The 19,152-nt window shown below is 48.9% G+C and overlaps 1 protein-coding gene across 2 annotated transcripts in view; it reads left to right on the forward strand.

Moving 5' to 3' along the window:
- The window catches only part of FUBP3 (far upstream element binding protein 3), a 48,184-nt gene that overhangs the window by 14,636 nt on the left and 14,396 nt on the right, over positions 1-19,152 (forward strand). Inside the window, exons 3-10 of one of the 2 annotated variants that reach the window (XM_081150960.1) lie at positions 7,770-7,803; positions 10,202-10,251; positions 10,580-10,651; positions 11,848-11,905; positions 13,849-14,011; positions 15,207-15,305; positions 17,690-17,794; positions 18,781-18,883. In XM_081150960.1, the coding sequence (XP_081007086.1) occupies positions 7,770-7,803; positions 10,202-10,251; positions 10,580-10,651; positions 11,848-11,905; positions 13,849-14,011; positions 15,207-15,305; positions 17,690-17,794; positions 18,781-18,883 (684 nt within the window). The remainder of the gene's footprint in view (positions 1-7,769; positions 7,804-10,201; positions 10,252-10,579; positions 10,652-11,847; positions 11,906-13,848; positions 14,012-15,206; positions 15,306-17,689; positions 17,795-18,780; positions 18,884-19,152) is intronic. The other variant, XM_081150961.1, reaches the window with a different exon arrangement.

A 19,152-nucleotide genomic window follows, 5' to 3' on the forward strand; every position in this document is an offset into this window, starting at 1 on the left:
TTTGAGTTCCTTCAGTGCCCTCTCAGGTGCCACCCAGCCTCTTTATTTTCTCGTCTCCTGTTCTCCCTTCTCTGTCCCCTCTTTTCTTCTCTTTTCCCCTCTTTTGCCCTCTTTTCCCACAGTCCCCTCCCCAGGGAATAATCACAGTCTGCTCTGAGCTCCTGAAGCAGTTCATTTGTCCCTCGGGGCACATGTCATTTCCTGCTTTATTCTGCAGATACCAGGTGCCTGCATCCCTCCGGCCTGATCTGTGTGCTCTGACCGTGGAGATGTTCTCTGTCTCTGCCGGTCTTGTAGCACCAGGGCATAGATGCTCATGCTTAATTCCCTTCCTTTGTGTCCGTGCTTAGCGTTCAGAAAATGTTCCGAAAAGTAAGCTCCACATTTAAGAGAATAGCATTAGCCAGTGGTTTAGAACCATGAGTTTCAGTTTAATCTAAATCGGGGTTTGGCACGTGTTTTCTTAAAGGACCAGATAGTAAATATTTTAGGCTTTCAGGTCTTATGGTCTCCATTCCACCTACTCAGCTCTGTCAGTTGGAGCTTGGAAGCAGCCATGGACACACGTAAACAAATACGCGTGGCTGAGCTCCAGTAGCTCCTTGTTTACAGAAATGGGCAGCTGGCCCTCAGGCTCAGTGTGCCAACCTCTGATCTCAAATCAGTCAAATGATTAACTGAAGCTTGTTCTTAATCTGCAGTTAGGGAGGTGTACTGAGGATCCCCCAACCCTGATTTCCTCAAACAAGTCTCCTGCTCAGGCTCCCATCTGACTGCCCTGATGAGGGAACGGGGGCTTTCAGAGGCCCATCCCAGAGCTGGCTGACAGGTCACTCTTGTCACCTGCTCTGTATTCCTAGGGGCGGTGAGAGCATCTTCTCTAGGGTTTTACCGGGGGGGAATTGGAGCTTTTTATTTGACTTGAACAAACCTTCCTCTCTTCTTGCCCTCTCTGTAGAAGGTGGCGCCACAGCCAGAACTTTGGTGACTACAGCTCTGTTTCTGCCAGTGCTTGGGGGGAAGAGGGGTGCACACAGTGACTTTGAAAACATGCCTCCTTTTCTATGAAGACCTCTTTGCTATTGCTGCAGAACCTTTTCAGATAGTACCACCTTCTCATTTTATCTGGATGATGTTTTGTGGGGTGAAGGAAGAATTTTGGGGTGTACTGTCAAATTATTTTAGGAAAATTGGAATATTTCTTTTTCCCCTTTTTTTAAAAAAAATTCCTTCTGCATTCTGCACACTGACAGATAAAAGAAAATGACTGAAACTTAAATATGAAAGAACTTTTTACAGTTAAAGCCACAGTTTTTTGTTTTTTTTTTTTTAATATATCTTTATTGATTTCAGAGAGAGGAAAGGAGAGGGAGAGAGAGAGATAGAAACATCAATGATGAGCAAGTCATTGATCGAGCCCGCAACCCGGGCATGTGCCCTGACTGGGAATCGAACCCCAATCTACTGGATCCCAGGTTGACGCTCAACTGCTGAGACATGCCCGGCCGGGCTAAATCCACAATTTTTTACATTTATCTTACATGCCCAGTGAAAAGTCACCAACTATTATGAAACATGACAAATTATATACTTTAAAAAGCCACGAAAAGATCTCATAAAAAATATATCCAGGTATGAAAGCACTCTGCTCTTGATGCTGTTGCGCCTGCCCTCCCTGCTGTGCGTGCCTGAAGAGCGCGCTGTTCCCCGGGAAGTGTGCTCCGTGCTCTTCAGCTGTCCGTTGTAGTCTCTGTCTGCTGCAGGGCTGTGTTCATGTAGCCACTGGGCAGGCCAGGGCCCCTTGGCAATCCAGTTCAGAATGCTTTGTAGGCAGTCGTGGGAGCATGGCTCCCACAGGCTCGTAACTATCCTGATGAGAAATTGGGGACTCGGGACACCTAGTTCTAACCCCAGCTCTGTTACTTAATGAGTTGTGCGCCTTGAGTAACTCGTTTTACCTCTCAAGGCCTCAGGTTCCTCATCTGGTGCTTGGGACCCCAAATCCCAACTCTAGGTGCCTTTTGTAAATTCCAGACTTTCAAGGAGGAATGAGGCATGCGAGGTGCCTGAGCCGGGTAGTATGAGAGCCAAGGTCTCGCTGCCGACTAGCAGGGGCATCCAGGCTGCCTGCAGCCCACACCACTCAGGCAGGAGCCCACAACTACCAGGGGCTCTACCTTGGAAAGAGAGAAAAAATGAATCTCAGATGTTGATACTTCCCCTAAGTGGAGGGTACTGATGGATGCTGCAGAGATAAAGAGCCAGGACCAAAGCTCAGTTCCTGAGAGGGGGAGGGAGTAGGAAAGCGGGGGGACAGGCCCCTTTTGAGGCAGGTAAAATGAACCAGGGCACTCTCAAGCAGCAGTTTTCAGGCTGGGTGACTGAAGACCTGCTGGGGGTGAGGTGGGCCGGGCAGGTTTAAAGCAGCCCTTTCCAGCTCTCCACCTCTGGGCACCCTCTTCCCTAGGGAGCCCTCTGAGACTTGTGTCTGCACTGGAGACACTCCTTTCCATGCCCTTCTCACTGGTATGTCACCTGGGGAGGTCAAATGCCTCAAAGGGGGTGAGTCCAGAATTCTGGGTGGGGAATCCCAGGGTAACAAAGCATGAGAATCTTGTTAAATACGGGAGTGACAGGACCTGGTTTTGGTTTTATCCAGGTGACTCATGGCAAAGGCTTATGCAGTCATCACCTCTCCATCCGTCCATCGGTCCATGTCAGGATTATACCTCACTGGGTGCATAGTAACACTTGTGTGAGTTGAGAAAGGAAGTGAGGCTCTTTTCCTTGGTGAAGTGTGATCTGACTGGTCGGCCTGACGAGTGGCTTAGCCAAGTAGGTCAAATAGTAGACATTTCCCACAAAATGAGTGGGCTAAGCCTGTTTGCAGCGATTAGCCTGGGGGAAACTTTAGATGTCAAAGTAAAAGGGAATTCCTAGTTTTTTCAAAATCCTTTTAGAAAATGTGATCCAGAGTGGCTTTCTGCCCTGGCTGGATGTTAGAACCACCTGAGGAGCTTTTAAAACGCACCTGATGCTGCAGCCTCTCTAGGAAACTTGTAAAACTCAATATGCACTTACATTCAGCCCACAGGTCCACTTCTGGGCACTTAGTCCCGCGAAAAGAAAACTTACACCAAAACCTATCCAAAATCTTCATAACAGCCCCAACCTGAAACAGCCCAGATGTCCTTCAACAGGTGATGGTTAACAAACGGGTCAGCAGTAAAAAGGAACAAACTGGTGACCCACACAACAGCCTGGCCGAATCTCCAGGAAGTTGTGCTAAGTGAAAAAAGCCAGCCCTAAATGGTTACGTGCTGTCTGAGCGCATTTATGTAACACTCTGAATGGAGAAGAGGTTATGGGTTTAGAGGTGGAGCGGTGGGGCCCCCGTATAGATTATGAGTAGATTGCTGCTGGAAGGACCTTGCACCTACACTCCTTACCGTGTAGCCAAGGGAACTGATGTCAAGAAATGGTCTGACCAAGGGCAGATACCTGATAAAAGTGCCAGAAGAAAGGCTTTGAACCTGGGGTCTCTGTTTCATAGGCCATAATAGGTTATGTTTGAAAATGTGGACTCCAAAGTCTGGTAGGTTAGGGTTCCAGTCCTAGCTCTGCCAGTTAACTGTGTGACCTTGGGTATATTGCTTAACCTCTCTGAGCCTCTGTTTCCTTACCTGTGAAATGGAGATAATATCTACTTTATGAGATTATCATCAGGATTATAACAAGTTATTTTCAAACTTACAAAACACTATTTACCACATGACAAATGCTCGTATTTCCACCAGAACTATTTAGTAAACGTGTTACTGTCTACTAAATATTACACATATCTTACTCTATATGGTACAGTTTGTTTTTTATTTTGTTTTTTAACAAAGCTGGTCATGACCCCCTAAATTAACTTCATGACCACTGGATTAAAAGAAAATAAGGCCTCGTGCTATGAATAGTATTGGAGACTGATTTTCCCTCTTAATTTTACTCCAGAGATCTTTGGGCCAGGCCTTTGGTAGGCACTTGAGTGGGAAGGGGTGCAGGTGGGGCTCCTCCACATCCCTGGAGTCCAGGTCAGGTTTCTGCTCGTCGCGGACTCTCTGCTTTCCTGGCTGGACCCAAGCGGCTTGTGGGCAGCGAGGACCTTGCTCACCATTTTGTCCCTGGGGCCTGGCACGGTGCCCCGCACCTGAAAGGCATGGTGGATACGACTGCACGTGGGCACAGGCACTCACCTCTGCACTGCTCTGAGGGGGATCACACCTCTCTCGTGGGTAAATGGGACTGGTAGCAACAGCATCTGCCCCTCGGGCTCTGGAGGACTGAGTGGGGTCATGCAGGTGCGGCCCCTAGAAAAGCACCTGTGTGGCTGGTGCTAGTCCTGGTCACTCACAGGAGCGTATTAAACTGCAAGTGAGGGGACATTATTGAGATAAACTTGAATTTGCTCTCACTTTTAAGAGCATTAATTTGCAGAATTGGTGACAGTACTTGGCTAGGGCCTTCAGCTGAACTTGGTGTGTCAGTGTTTGTGGCCCTGGGGAGAGAAGAGAGTTACTGCGTAGGACACAGGAAGCCTTTGTATTGTCCTTGGGAAAAAGCCTTTTAAAAACGCTGGGAAAACTGCAGAAATGGCTGCACAGCTTCAGAGTTTGAGGAGGCTGGACTCCAAGCCAGGGCACAGGAGGATTGTTTTCCAGACCCGAGGAGGAAGGCCCGGTGTATTTGTTTGCCAGCCCTGCAAAACAGCTGATGTTCCTCTCCCCGCCTCTCTCTCCCAGCGGCTCCCTCACCTGCCTCTGGTCCCTGCTGCGCGAGGCCAGCGTGTGGTCTGGCTGGCAGAGGCCTGAGGGGGCTTTTGTTCCTTGGGCCCTTTTGGGGAGTGGGGGTTAACTGTTACAGTTGATGTTTATTATAAAGTTGGGTGTGTTCCCCAGTGACAATTGGTTAGCATTTCTTTTGGGGGAAGAAAAACTACTTTCTCCTCACCGGTGGGTAAAACTGTCCAGCGGCCTTATTTTTTTCCAAAAATCATTGTTGAAATTGGCAGAGTATTAACTCCACAGAAAGAATGTCTCATGTTGTGGTGTGAATATTTTCTACGGGGAGCTCATTTTTCCATAGCCTGGGGGCTTCCCATCTCATAGTGTGCAAGATGAATGACGGTACACTTGGGCGCGGGCTAGCATTGGGCCAAGGGGAACCTTCGAGGCACGAGGAGCCGTTGTCCACCAGCAGGCACCATTAGGGGAAATAGCACTGATTTTTCAGCATTTTTTCTTTTTTGCAGTAAAATGATGGTAGTTACCATTAAATTGAGCTTGATAGGTGTTCCCATATGCCTCCCTCATTTAGCCCCTTCATCATGACGACTGAGCAGACCCCCCCACCCCTCTTGAGTGGAGTTGGACAGTATCAGTTTGCTGTGTGAGTGCCCGGTGCCCCTGCCGACCGCTGCTTTTCATTTGAAGGCACCAAATGGAAATGTGTTTGAAGGGAAGGCAGCTTTAAGGCAGGTGTTCAGCCTTGGGTGCAGCGGAGGGCAGAGACCAGTTAACCTCAGTGGTCACTGACTCCGAGTGGGCCTGGGTGTGAGCTGATCCTCCTTCATTGGTGCTGGGGCTCCCGCAGTTCATCTTTTGTGCAGTGGTGACCTGTGCACTTCTAATCTGGTTTGTGAGCACCTCCACTTGTCAGCAGAACAGCTGCCCATCAGAAGTGGTACCGTGCACGTGGCACCTGTGATGAGCACATTTCAGATGGCTCTTGACCAGGAGCCTTCTGCATGTTGTCCAGGCCTCATGGAGTTCTTTATGGCAACATTGCCTTCATTCTGGTTCTGCGGCCCTTCTGTCTGAAGGAGCTGAGGATCGTCAGCCTTTTGACAGTTCTCGCTGCACAGCACAGCTGGCCAGGAGCCACAGCCTGGCCATGGTGCTCTGTTTGGGGAACAGGTGCCTCTGTTCTATGTTCTCGTCATTTCCAGGCATCTTAGTTCCTCTGTCTTCAGCGGATTCTGTACCCAGGAGAAGAATTCTGGGCGGAAGCAGGGAAGCTGGGCCTGACCCTTCAGCTGGGGCAGCTAACCCAACCCGAGGGCAGTCCATCTGGACTTTTCTCTTTCATGCCCACCCCCTTAGGTGATGGGTCTTCCTCTCACAACATCCCGGCGCCGAGTGTGTGGTGAGGATTTCTTTCTTGAGCCGGTAGTTGTCCAATTTTTACGTGGAGTGGGAGTTGTGAACACCACCTGTCCTGAACGAGAGCATTTGTCGTATTCAAACTGGAAGTGCAAAAAGGAAGATTTAAGAGCCAGTGAAAAACAGTTCCTTTGTCCCTGAGCTAAGCAGGTTAATAGTATATAATGTCAGTGTTTGGCTGCAGACCATTATCTTGCTATTGATCCAGAAGAACTACAGTATTGACTCCATAGCTTCATTTACTTTTTTAGCATTATTTCTCTGGGCTCTCTCTTCTCTTTTTATTTATTTTTATTTCTTTTTAAGGAAATTAAAAAAAAAAAATGTCTTTATTGATTTCGGAGAGAGAGAGAGAGAGAGAGGGAGAGAGAGGGAGAGGAAGAAAGAAACATCAGCGATGAGGGAATCGTCATTGATCGACTGCCTCCAGCATGCAGGCATGTGTCTTGACCGGGACTCGAACCCAGGTCTCCTGGATCCTAGGCTGATGCTCACCTGCTGAGCCACGCCCAGCCGGGCTCTCTTTTCCTTTTAAATCAGCAGCATCTGGCTCCTTCCTGTGACCAGTTTCTGTCCAGTAAGAAAGGCAGGGTTAAGTTTAAGCAGAAGGAAGAGCAGCTGGGAGTCCTGTATTTCAGATGCTAAACTGAGTCACTGTTTCTGAAGTTGATGTTGATCCTTCCCACTATCATCTCCTGTCTGTCCCGCTTATAACTCCCAGTCATGGTTTTGAGCGCTCTTGTTGGCATATTGTGAGATCCACTCAGTTTCTTGTGATACCTTTAGGACTCGTACTTTCTCGTTGTCTGCTGACTGGGTTTCCTGGTCTGCGTTTGCCAGAAGAGAAACACCAAAGTCGTTTTGCTGATGGCGGTGAAGGAGACACTCGATAGCTGAAAGGAGGAACTGAAACAAAAAGCAGAGCTAAAGTGGTTTTGTGGGAATGTGATTAGAGCTGGTTTTCATAGTGAGAGGCCGATTGGCACTGTTGTCTCTGTGAAATGGGCTTACAGGCTGCTGTGGGGTCAGTACAGAGGCCCGAGGAGGAGGTGGCCAGGTCCTCTCCTGGGGGTAGGGAGCGTGGGGGCTGCCCCAGGGCAGGCAGGAGCTTATGTGCATGGTCTCAGGGACTGCAGCTGCTGTGGAGCCATCCTTAACAATGCTTCTGAGCTAGGGGGCAGGTCTTCTCCTTTGTTTTAAAAAGAGAAAGAAGGAACCCTCAATATCTTTGCATTGAGTTTGAATCCAGAGCAAGAGGGAGGGAGGAAGCGAGAGGGATTTAGGCAGCAGGATTTTCTCCCAGGCTTCTCAGCATGTGGACACACAGATCAATTTCTTATCCTGCCTTCAGCTGGACACTGGGTTAGAGACAGTGTTGATCAAGATGTCCCCTCCTGTTTCATATCATGTAACGCATTCATTTCAGCCATTGAGCCTAAATTACTATTTGCTTTCTCTCTGCCTTTCTTTTTTCCCCGTGAAACGGTAAGAACTGTGTAGGGATGAAGTTAGTTTATCCGTGCTAATGCTTTGATTTTTCTTTTCTCTTTCTCTTTGCCACAGTAGGTAACCAGTTAGGGGCCTTGGTACATCAAAGGTAAGCAGTGGGTTATGTTTTATTATTTATTGATCATTTCTAATTGTTTATTGATCCACCATCTGTACTAGAGTGTTAGAAAGTCAGAGGTTGAGAGTGTGAAAAACCATGGGCTAGATTTCAAGACTCAAGTTTTTTGTAGCAGTTTCCAAGACAGTGTGAGCTCAAAGGGTAAATGAATACAAGGCATTAAACAGCCATTAGTGTAGGTAAACTTAAAAGACTTCTAGATGTTGGAGCTGCTCTTCTGCCCCACATACATTTAATCTAAAATGAGAGAATGAATTTTCCCTCCTGTTTTGATGTTTCCCCAGTGCTTTATGAATTCTTAACCTCTTCACTTGAGAACATAGGTCCTTTCCTCAAGTCAAGATACAGTGTTTGGTCCTCAAGGAATCATGAGCCCGGGAGGCAGGGAGCCTGAGTTTCACCCCTTCCTTCACAACCTTCCCCTAAACACTGAGGATTAGAAAGATACAAAGACCTCTGGGCTTTAAAAAGACCAGTCTGCAAGAGGGTGTTTGTAGCCATAGTGTTACCTTTGGAAAGGACAGAATACACAGGAAACTGCCTCAGGTCTCCTTCATGGACATTCCTATAACATCTTCAGCCTTCACCAGCAACCACGCAGTTAGGTCCTCTCGTGTACTGTGCAAATGTTTTGGAGTTTCTAGAAATCACCAGGCATTAATCAATCAAAAGATTTATCCTGTGTTTTTTTTGTCATTTCCTTGTTTGTTTTTAATGAATTAAAGTAATTTAAATGAGGTTGTTAGTATCAAGTGTAACATCTTATTAGGTCATAATTAATCAGGATTTTCCTTTCCAAAATGTTTCTACTTTGTACATTACACAAGTTTCAGCCTTGCATTTAAAGTGGAGCTTTGTCTTGCTGGAGGCCCAAAACAGTTCATCTTAATATGAATCTTCCTCAGTGAGAATCCGCCTAAATTGTTCCTGAGTGCAGAGGAGCTGCCTGAGTTTTGTGACATTTCGTATTGTGATAGTGTTGAACCTCTTCTGGTAAATTTCCCAATATTTTCTGAGAATAGACAGCAAGCAGGCAGTCTTGTAGCTACACAGACAGGAACAGTGTTACCCTTCACCATGGTCAGGAAACACATCCCAACAGGGACCTACGCCTGCTGCAAGATGTGCTAGGCCAGCTGAGGCTTGGCACCTTCATCCTCAGTGTTACTGGTTAGGAAGCCCGGACTTGCCTGAGATTGGGGTGAGGCAGAGAGAATCCCTGGGAATATATAAGCCTGAGGCCGTCAACTCCACGGGAGTTGACGGGTTGCTCTCATCATGATGATAAGCTGACAAGTGCTACTTACGCCATTGCATCTCTTCTAAGTGCAGCACTTTCCTAAAACATGCACTTTTTCCCATTCTTTCCATGATGGGGGAAAACCCAGCTGTGCGAGAGATGTTTAAAAATGCTTACCTTTTTTTTTTTTTAAACTACTTGCATTTAGCTTCCTCCTAAGATAAATGTTTAGATTTAATTGCTTCCTGGGGTGTTGGGCAAATTGGATATTGTCCACAATACACTATATGGCAAATTTGAAGGTTTGTTTGAAAGAGCCAGTACAGTAGTTGTTTAAAAGAAAAGAAAGAAAGCACATAATGGATGGGATAGCATTTGACAGAAGTACCTTGCAGAGGAACTGAGGTCATTATTCTGTCCTGGTCAACACTGATTAGGCCTCCGCTGGATACTGGCTCCATTTGGGGCACCTCACCCTAAATGACAGAAATCAGAGGGAGGCCAGAAAGGAGCACAAAGATAAGGAAACAAGGAGTCTGAGAAAAGTTGGGAATTTCTGCGTCTAGAATGGACACTGGAAAGAATTCTAATCCCCCCTCCTCGTTCCAAGGGATCTTTAAGGGTCCTGGGATTGGTGACCATTGAATGCTTAGCTGGCTTCCGGATAGCTAGCTGTGTGAAGAGAGGCAGCTGTGAGTGGAGTTGACAGTTTTAATGAAAACCAGAGGTTTCTTTCTCTGACAGGTGATGGAGGCTTGGATCTTTTTTTTTTATTTCTTTATTTGAGAGTGAGAGAAAGAAACATTGACTTGTTCCACTTAGTTATACATCATTGGTTGATTCTTGTATGTGCTCTGACTGAGGGTTGAACCCCCAACTTTGGCACATCGGGTCGACACTAACCAGCTAAGCTGCCTGGCCAGGGCGAGGCAGAGACCTTTTCAAAGAGTGAGTGCCCAGGAGCTTCATTAGACGTGATCTTTGTAGGTGGTTGTGGACATGTTGGCCACGTTGGCGTGATTTCCTTTAAGGCTTTATCTTCCAACATTGCCAGAATGGGGAATTTGGGGAACTAAAATGGCTGCAGAATTCTCGTATATAGTTTCCCAAAATGTTCTTTGTTTTTAGGGCAGTAATAACAGAAGAATTCAAAGTGCCTGACAAAATGGTTGGATTTAGTAAGTATCCTCTTTCGCGCTGTCCCCTAATTCCTGCCTGCCCCTTTTATTTCCCTCCCAGTGTGAGCGTCCCCCCTAGTAGGTGCTGTAGCACAGTGCTCTGAGCCTCTGCACTTGGGTGTCCCTCCAGGCTGAGATCACCTGTGCACTACCCCACAGCCCGCTCTCCTCCCTCTGTCTGTGTTTCATACGATTGCTGTGGGCCCCCGAGGCCGACCTGACCTGTAGAGCCATGAGCCCCATGTGAATGTCCGTGGAGTTAAGTCACCCATGCATAGTTGAACGAGGAGTGGGGGGGCGCATTCTGACCCTGTTCAATCTGTTTCAGTTATTGGCAGGGGAGGTGAGCAGATTTCACGGATTCAAGCAGAATCTGGTTGCAAAATTCAGATTGCTTCAGGTAAGGGCTTCTGTTTTCATAGATCTCCCTCGGGTTGGTAGAAACTGGTATTTTGCAAAGTCTTCCAGATTCAGTACTTTGCTTGTTGCTAGAAGTGTAGAAACATGGTAAGTATATGTGATGGCTGTTTCTCTGCCCGTCTGGAGCTGGCCTCCCAGATGAGAACCAGAGCAGAAGCAGGCTTAGCCGAGGCTGCCCCTCTGACCTCACGGGTTCCCTCCCCAGCTCTGTGGCCCAGCGTGGCCCCACCCAAACACCTGCCACTCTAGACCTGTTTTCTGCACCAGAATGTTATGCCAGATACAGTGGGGCCTGCAGGAGTCCTGTGGCTTTGGAGTCACTCCTGGGGATCGCTTGCCCGCTCCCCAGGGTCAGACCCTCCCTGCTCATTGTGAGAAGAGGCCAGCTGGGGGCTCCGGCTATACTAGCACATGCCGAGCACAGCTCAGGACCTTTCCCGCTGAGTCCATTTGACTGCCCTATGGAGAGAGGCAGGTTGAGGGAGCAGAGTTTATATTTTATTTATAGTTGTATTATCTAATTGGAGGAGGGCGTTTGAACATTTGACTAGAGAAATGTTTGTCATTTTAAAAGATACTACAGTGTCTCGAAGGCAGTAACTGCTGTTTGCTATTTCTCTTTTTTGAGTAAGAATCTTAAGAGGCAATATTTTTATGAACATAGTATCCTGTGTGGTGTTGGAAAGTAAGACTTTCCTATCAAATGGCCGGAACCAGTTCTATGTGGATGTCACTGATGCGGGGGTGATGGTGCAGTAACTCTGTGCATACCGTGACATTTCTTATTAGCGTGCCTCAGAGCTGTCTGCAGACAAGTGACCAGTGAACTGCTATGCGCATAGAGGAGCTGAGGATAGCGAGTTAGGTGACTCAGGCACTTACTAGCACACAGTAGGTCAGAAGTGAAGCTGGAACTGGAAATTAGGACTAGCACACAAACCTCTGCTGCAATCCCCCACCTTCCCCTGGGGACTTGTTTCTACTCTGAGAGCCTTAGGGTAGAGCTGCCAGCTTAATGTTCTGTCCACGAGCGGAAGCAAACTGTCTTTTTCTGGGAGCCTGGGCTTCTGTGGGGCTGGTGTAGGTGCCAGCCCAGAGCAACAGCCTTCCGCAGAGGCAGGTGCATGGTTGCCTGATGCCCACCAACACACCTCACTTTCTTGGTTCTTCTTATAGAGAGTTCTGGGATTCCAGAGAGGCCCTGTGTACTTACCGGAACCCCAGAAAGTATTGAGTAAGTTTATTTTATTTACTTTTTCCTTTCACTCTTCCTCCTCCTTCCCCACATGGGGAGAGTGGAAGGGCAGGCTGTTACTGGACACTCGATCTGCGCTGCAGTCTGGCCACACGGCAGGTGCTTCTGTAGAGAAGGACTTAGGAGGCTGCCACACCAGGGGAGTTTTCCTCTTACCTTAAACACATAGGTATCACCTTCTTAAAAAACCCCACAGAACTTCTCACAGCTGTCAGAACACCTACTTTATAACCCAGGTGCTGCAAAGCGTACAGCGCCCCCCCCCCCCCCCCCCCCCCGCCCTAGTGCCCTCATGACCCTTCTTCCTCATCAATACTGCCTTTACCTGAGAGGGGTGGATTAGTGCGCCTGTCACGTTGTGAGCCATCGAGAATCCTGGTACCGAGCCTTTGCCTGGGGGTGGTCCCACTGTCCTTTTGATACTTGTGAGCCAAATGAATCGGCTCTTCCTGGCCACTGCTCCACTCAGGACCACATGGACCGGCCAGAAGGTGTTTCGACTTCTGGGATTCTTGTGACAGCCTGAAGACTAGTGCTGCATTCCTGCCCGGTACACGCGCTCAGAGCCCTGCACCGGGGGAGGCCTTGTACACTCAGGAGCCTCCTGGGGAAGGGGATGCCCAGCGTAGCTCCTGCTTACTTGCCCCTTTCAGTCCACTGGGCAGCGCTGCAGACGGGGGTAGGGCGCTTGAGATGATGTCTGGCTCAGTAGGTAGGGCTGTTTTATTGTTTCCATTTCTCGGGGAATCTGGATGAGTTTAAACTCTCTTGTTTGCTGTAACATTGAAAGCAGTGAACCAGAATAAGTGACTCTGGCAGGTGTGCATTACAGGGCAGGCGAGAGGGTTTTGCTGGAGTCCAGGCATTTCTTCCAGCACAGGTTAATCTAGTACACAAGCAAAATATTAAAACGCCGCTGGCTGAGAAGACAGGCTGATTCTGTGCACGAAGACTCAGGACCACGAAGGGCACCGTCTGTTTCCTGCCTCTTTCTTTCCTCTTCTCTCCCTGCTTCCTGTTGCATCCTAGGCGGATTGTAACTTGAGGACGAAACAATGTTGCTTTCTCCAGTGCGCCGGGCAGCCACATGTTCAGTAGCCAAATTGTTTTCCTATTAGAGGAACCAAAAATAGATTGTACCCCGGGATTTGAAGAATAAATAATGCAAGTCACAGCCAGGGGAGATTCTGGTGCAGAAAAGGAAATTGGCCTGACAGGTGCCCCCGGAGGCTGCGTGGTACAGTTTCAACGTCGTCGTAGCGTTCCCTCCTCCTCCCACCACCTCCAGCAGCACAGATAGCATCCCGAGGAAATGCAGGGCCCTGCACGTCCAACAGGAAAGCACGAAGCGGGTGTGTGACAGGAGCTGCGCCAGGGTGCTGCCGCCTTCCTTTTCCACCCTTTGAAACCCAACCAGTGATTCGTGCCTTAGCTCAGGTCACAGCAGTCTGATCGGCTGTGGAGGAGAAATCTGGAGTTGGGGAATCCAACGAGAACTACTAACCCTTGCTTTCTTCCCTCTTTTTCATACTCTCTCCTGCCCTTAACAAATGTCTGCTGAGTGTATCACGCTCTAGTCGGGAACCGTGGGCTGCAGAGGGTTCAGAGGTGGTCTCTTCCACCAGGCGGCTGGCAGTCTAACAGGAGAGGCGTGTTTGTGGAGTGAATGTGAGGCCCGAGCTCAGGCAGAGGGCAGGCTTGGAAGGGGCTGTGCCCGAGTGTTGGTCCTGCGTGCGTTGCTTTTAAATTCCAGCCCAGTAGCGTGGCGATGGCAGAGACCTCCCGGGTATGGGGACAGGCGCTGGCGCTGGACGGAGGGCTGCCTTGACTCCTTCATGTGTCCCCAGTACTGTTCCCCTCTCGTGGGTGCCTGTGGCATTCTTTTAATGCTGGTGTCCTTGTGGTTCTCTTCCTTCCCAAAGACAAGCCAAGCGGCTCCTAGGGCAGATTGTGGACCGTTGTCGGAACGGACCTGGCTTCCACGGCGACATGGACGGCAGCAACACAGTCCAGGAGCTCCTAATCCCCGCATCGAAAGTGGGCCTGGTCATCGGCAAAGGCGGGGAAACCATAAAGCAGCTGCAGGTACATGCACCCTGAGCAGAGGTCATCACCTTTCTTGCCGTGCTGGTTTGGGAGGTCTTGTCATAGCCCTGAGGTCCCCCAGCTGACTTGGCTGTGCTGCCACGGGCCTGAGTGCCCTCAGAGCCCCATCCACATGACTGCGTGGTTCCTCCATTCAACAGCTATTTCCTGAACACTTACTGTACCAGGCCTGACTCCAGGCATGAAGCCAATCCTGGGACCCTCATGAACTTGTAGCAACTGTTGTGGCAGTGAAGCTCTGTTACCATCACATAACATCTCATAGAAATACTGCGTCCAGAGCCAGCAGCACTCCCTTCATTAGTTGTGCGAGCTAAAGTGTGTGTGTGCACTTTTCAGAGGGCCCGGTCCTCGCCTGTGAAAGCAGGGAGGGCCAGCCTCGCATGTAATGAAGCTGAAGTAACACCCATTATTTTACATGTTAGTAAGACCCTCAGCCCTGAACCTGTCCCTGAGCAGATGCTCTGTGAACATTTGCTGCTAGTTTTGCGGCTGTACCCTATAACCAGATGCAAACTTCCATCGCTGAACAGAGTAAACAGTCACACTTGGTGAAGGGGACTGGAAACCTGCTTCTGTGAGTTCAGGTTAGCTTTGCTGCCAAATTAATTATGAGCAAACTTATTTCAGAGCTTTGCTCCTTTTGAAGTTGCAGGTCAGGGTTGTGCCCTGCCTTTGTACTCTCCTAGCCCATTCCTCAGACTGTGAATGCACTCTGGTGTGGGCTCGAGGAATTCAGGGTTTGGACTCGCAGAATCCAGATTTTGGCCCCACTCATCAGCTCTGGGGCAGCTTACTCTCCAAGCCCTCCAAGCCCTCCGAGCCCGGGGATGCAGCAGAGGCCCCACGCGGCTGTGCACAGGCCCTCACCAGGTGATGTTCCTGAGTGCTCAGCTGAGGGCCTGGCGTCTCATAGGAAGAGCTCATGTATTTATTTAGATGTTCTGGAGACAGAGGAGAGTGTGGAAAGAGGTTTCTGTCCCACTTGGAAGCTCTAGCATGGTTTGCACATCAGCAGTCTCAGGCCAGCTTCATGGCCAGGTCAGAGGGCGGTGCCTTGTGGTAGGTGGTACAAGTCTTACCATGGACGTGGCCCGGCCCCTGCAGTGTCTCGTGCCCTCCTGTACGCTCCTCCATGGTAGTGAGGGCTGTACCGGCGTGTGTGCCTCCACAGGAGCGGACGGGCGTGAAAATGGTCATGATTCAGGACGGCCCGCTGCCCACAGGAGCAGACAAGCCTCTTCGCATCACTGGAGACCCGTTTAAAGTACAGGTAGGAAGGACACTGGATCCCGCAGGGCCTGGAAAGAATGGAAAGAATCTAGGGTTGCGTTGCTCGATGCCAGAGCCACTAGCCACGTGGCTATTTAATTCAAATGAAGCGAAAATTGAGGCCCTCATTTACACTGGCCGTATTTTGAGTGCTTGAGGGCCACATGAGGGTGGTGGCTACTGTCCCAGGCATGTATGTTTGGAGCATTCCCGTGAGTGCAGGTTTTGTTAGATGGCGTAGCACTGATCAGATGCAGTTTTTGACTTGTTACGTGTGGTCAACTCAGACGCAGGCTCCCTTTGTCTTTTCTCTGCTTGTTCTCTCAGCCCATTTTTGCAAGAGCTACAGCTGGTGTGGGAGGTCAGCAAAGGTGCCAGCGTCCCATGAGGCATGTGTGTGCCCTCCTAACAGGTGTCCTGTGTTCTGAGCTCCTGGCCACGGGACAGTCCCATTTGCTGAAAGCAGTGAGGGGCTTGGTTTTACTTCACCTGGGTGGTTTTACCCTCCCGCTTTTGCTGTTAGCAGGAATCTAGCTCTTGCCGTTAGCAGGAATGTGCTTGACTGTGGGTGCAGGGCGTGTCTGTGCCCGTGAAATCCCAACACCCTTTTCCCTGCCCGCTGCAGCCTGCCCTGCCTTTGGTGCGTTTAGAGCTGCTCCAGGACTACGCTCCTTGGTGACCAGTCTGTCAGCAGCTGTTCTCTGTAGGAGTTTTGGGGCTTTGATGGAGTGGAGGTTACCAGCCTCTGGCAACACATTTCCCCCAGTTCTTAACACTTTCAATCTGCTGAACTCAAGTTGATATCAGTGTTGCTTTTTCAAGGCACAAATGTAGAACAGTGGTTTCAAAACAGGGTCAGGGCCGGTGATTACAATGGCTCCTTCCCTAAGGCGCAGTCAGCACTACAGCCCTTCACCCCTTCTGCAGCCCTCCCTCAGACCCTTTGAATGTGAACAGGTGGGCTTTTAAAGTCAGATGGCCTCTAACCTTGCCTCACTTGGCTCATCCAGCCCAGTGATGGGCTCCATGGGATGATATCGGGGACTCTTCGTAAGAAACTGCCTGAGAGTGCTGGACAACAGAGCGCCTGCCTCCTGGCAGCCCTCCCCGCTGCCTTCTCTTCTGGAACTTTTGGTTTTATCTGTGGTAGAAAAAAATACCCGAGCAAAGAGCTTATCTCATTGATGTTTCATGAATTTGCAGGAAAATAATTATAATGAAAGGTTTTTAGTGTTTTGTTTTGTTTTTAATGTATTCCACATTTTTTATTTGGGAGAAGCTGTTGTATTTAGGGTAAATTGTTGTTTGGGGTGTTTCTTGTTTCTCCAACTTTTTATTATGGAAAACTTCAAATGTCTAGAAAAGTTGAAAAGCTAGTACAGCAAACACTCCCCACCCCACCCCCCATATAACCTCATCCTGCCTCTCACTTTGCCCTTCGTGTGGGTGCATTTGTTTGTTTATTTTGCTTTACCACTTATAAGTAAGTGGGAAGTATTATGACTCTCCTCCCCTAAGTCCTACAGCAGGTATCTCCTAAGAATAAGAACTTCCTGCTATACAGTCAGGCCAGAGAAAATAGCAGTAACCCCATAATATCGCCTTGAGCCCGTCCATGTTCAGAGCTCCCTACGTGTCCTGAGACTTGTTGCTGTTTGGGGATGGGGGGAGGGTTGTTTTGGTTTGTTTTTTCCGGAACCAGGACCCGGTCTGGCTTCCCTCATTACCTTGAGTTGTTGGGTACAGTTGATTCTTAGCGCAGATTCCCGTGGGGCCGGGGCTGGGGCTGGTGTGGGCAGTGTGGACTGACAGGTGTGTCCTTTGGGGAGAAGACGCTGAGTGTGCCTTGGAGACAGTCAGGTCTAGGTAGTCTTGCCAGTCAGTAATTGGGGTATTTGAGCTCTGAATGCTAGAAGGTACTCTCAGGCTCCAGGGCTGGCCTTTTCCCTCTACCTTCCTGGAGCTCTTCTGTTATAGGACACCTGGTGTAAGGCCACCTTTCTCCTGGAACCTGCCCATAGAGCCCTGAGAAAAGCCCTTCCCTCGCTCAGGAAGGGTGTGCCGGAAACACCGTGGGGTGACAGGAATCAAGTTCAGACCCTGCACAAATGTGCTGACCCTACTGTGGCTTTCAAGAGGGTGGACCCTTATCTGGGCATTTTGGGCAATATAAAAACAGGCGTCATTTAAGATTTGATACATGCGACCCTTGTCAGTGGCCTGCCCCTATGCCATACAGTAAGTGTAGAAGGGAGTTCTCCCACAGCTGAGCACTTCTGAGTCGTCAAGCCCAACGTCCAGAGGGTGTGGTCTGAAATTTCACCTGCTGCCATGTCTTCTTTAGGATTTTGTTTTCCATAATGTCTTTTATCTGTGTCTGCGCAGCAAGCAAGAGAAATGGTATTAGAGATCATCCGGGAGAAAGACCAAGCCGACTTCCGAGGTGTGCGCGGCGACTTCCCCTCCCGGATGGGAGGGGGCAGTATAGAGGTACGCTTGATTGCAGGTAATAAGCAAGTGAGGTTAGGGCGCAGGTCCCAGGCCACACATCTGTTGGCTCTTTAACCTTGAGCAAGTTACTTCATTTTTGTTTTACCTGTGAGGACAGCCTGGGACAGCCAGCCGTAGTGAGCAGAGCCAGTGCGTGCTTTCCAGGGCCTGGGCTGGGCCGTTGCCCTGGTTCTGCAGTTTTACTTTGAAGCTAATCCCCTGCCCAGGTGAGGACCAGAGGCCACGTTTTCTTGGTGATATGTAGTGTAATTGTATCACACTTGGAAGCAGATTTATCGGGGAGGTGGAATGGAATCAGAATGTACCCTTGAGTGTGGCATTTTGATAGATGCCACAGTGTGCATAGACCTTGTAGACATGCTGGTAAATGAGCCAGGTACAGAAGAACAAATGCTGTGCGAGTCCACTTATACCCAGAACAGGCAGATCCGTGGAGACAGGACGTAGAACGGAGGTTACCAGGGACCGGGGAAGCAGGAGTTACTGTTTAAGGGACAGTTTTTTGGGGATGATGGAAGGTCTGGGGTGTGGACGCAGTGTTGTGAGTGTATTCAGTGACCTGAATCGTGTTTCAAATGGAAGGTGGCAGATACTGTGTTATGTGTAATTTACCACAATGAAAAAAATACTTTAAAGGACCACTAGTCTAATGAATGTGTATGATATGTTTATGCTTATTTCATAGAATTTAGGAGATAAATTTGTCACTTTAAGTTTTTTATTTATGTGTGAAGTTTATTCTTGCTTTACTTCATTTTTATAACTTTTGATCAAATCCCAGACTTACTGCATACATTTGGTGGACAGAAATGCAATCATTAACCACAAAATTGTTTTTAAAAGGGAAAAAATAGGCTTTATTTTATCCCTTCGAAGAATGCACTGTAACACACACACACACACACACCCCTTGAGGAAAGGCAGGCTTGCCCAAAGCGCTGATGAGGTTGTTTCTCATTGCTTAGGTGTCTGTGCCTCGGTTTGCTGTTGGGATTGTAATAGGAAGAAATGGGGAGATGATAAAAAAGATCCAGAATGATGCTGGCGTGAGGATTCAGTTCAAACCAGGTTGGTTTCAATTGTTTTCAAAAACCCTTTCATTAGAAAACACCTCCCAAAACAAGGCCTTTGTAAGTAGCCCCTTTGCCTATGCTCTTTTCTCTCCCCCTGCTCTAGCTCTGTCTCTTTCTCTCTCTCCTGTATTCTGTTACCAGATCACCAGCCTGGGTTTCCCTCGGCCCCCGTTTCTGTCCTTGGGCTGCTGGCCTAGTTGCCCTTGTTGTGCCCAAGGCTGTGGCCTGGGTTCCCAGGGCTTCCTCCAGACAGTCGCATTGGGG

The sequence above is a fragment of the Miniopterus schreibersii genome (genome assembly GCF_964146895.1).
Source record: "Miniopterus schreibersii genome assembly, chromosome: 11".
Lineage (NCBI taxonomy): Eukaryota > Metazoa > Chordata > Mammalia > Chiroptera > Miniopteridae > Miniopterus > Miniopterus schreibersii.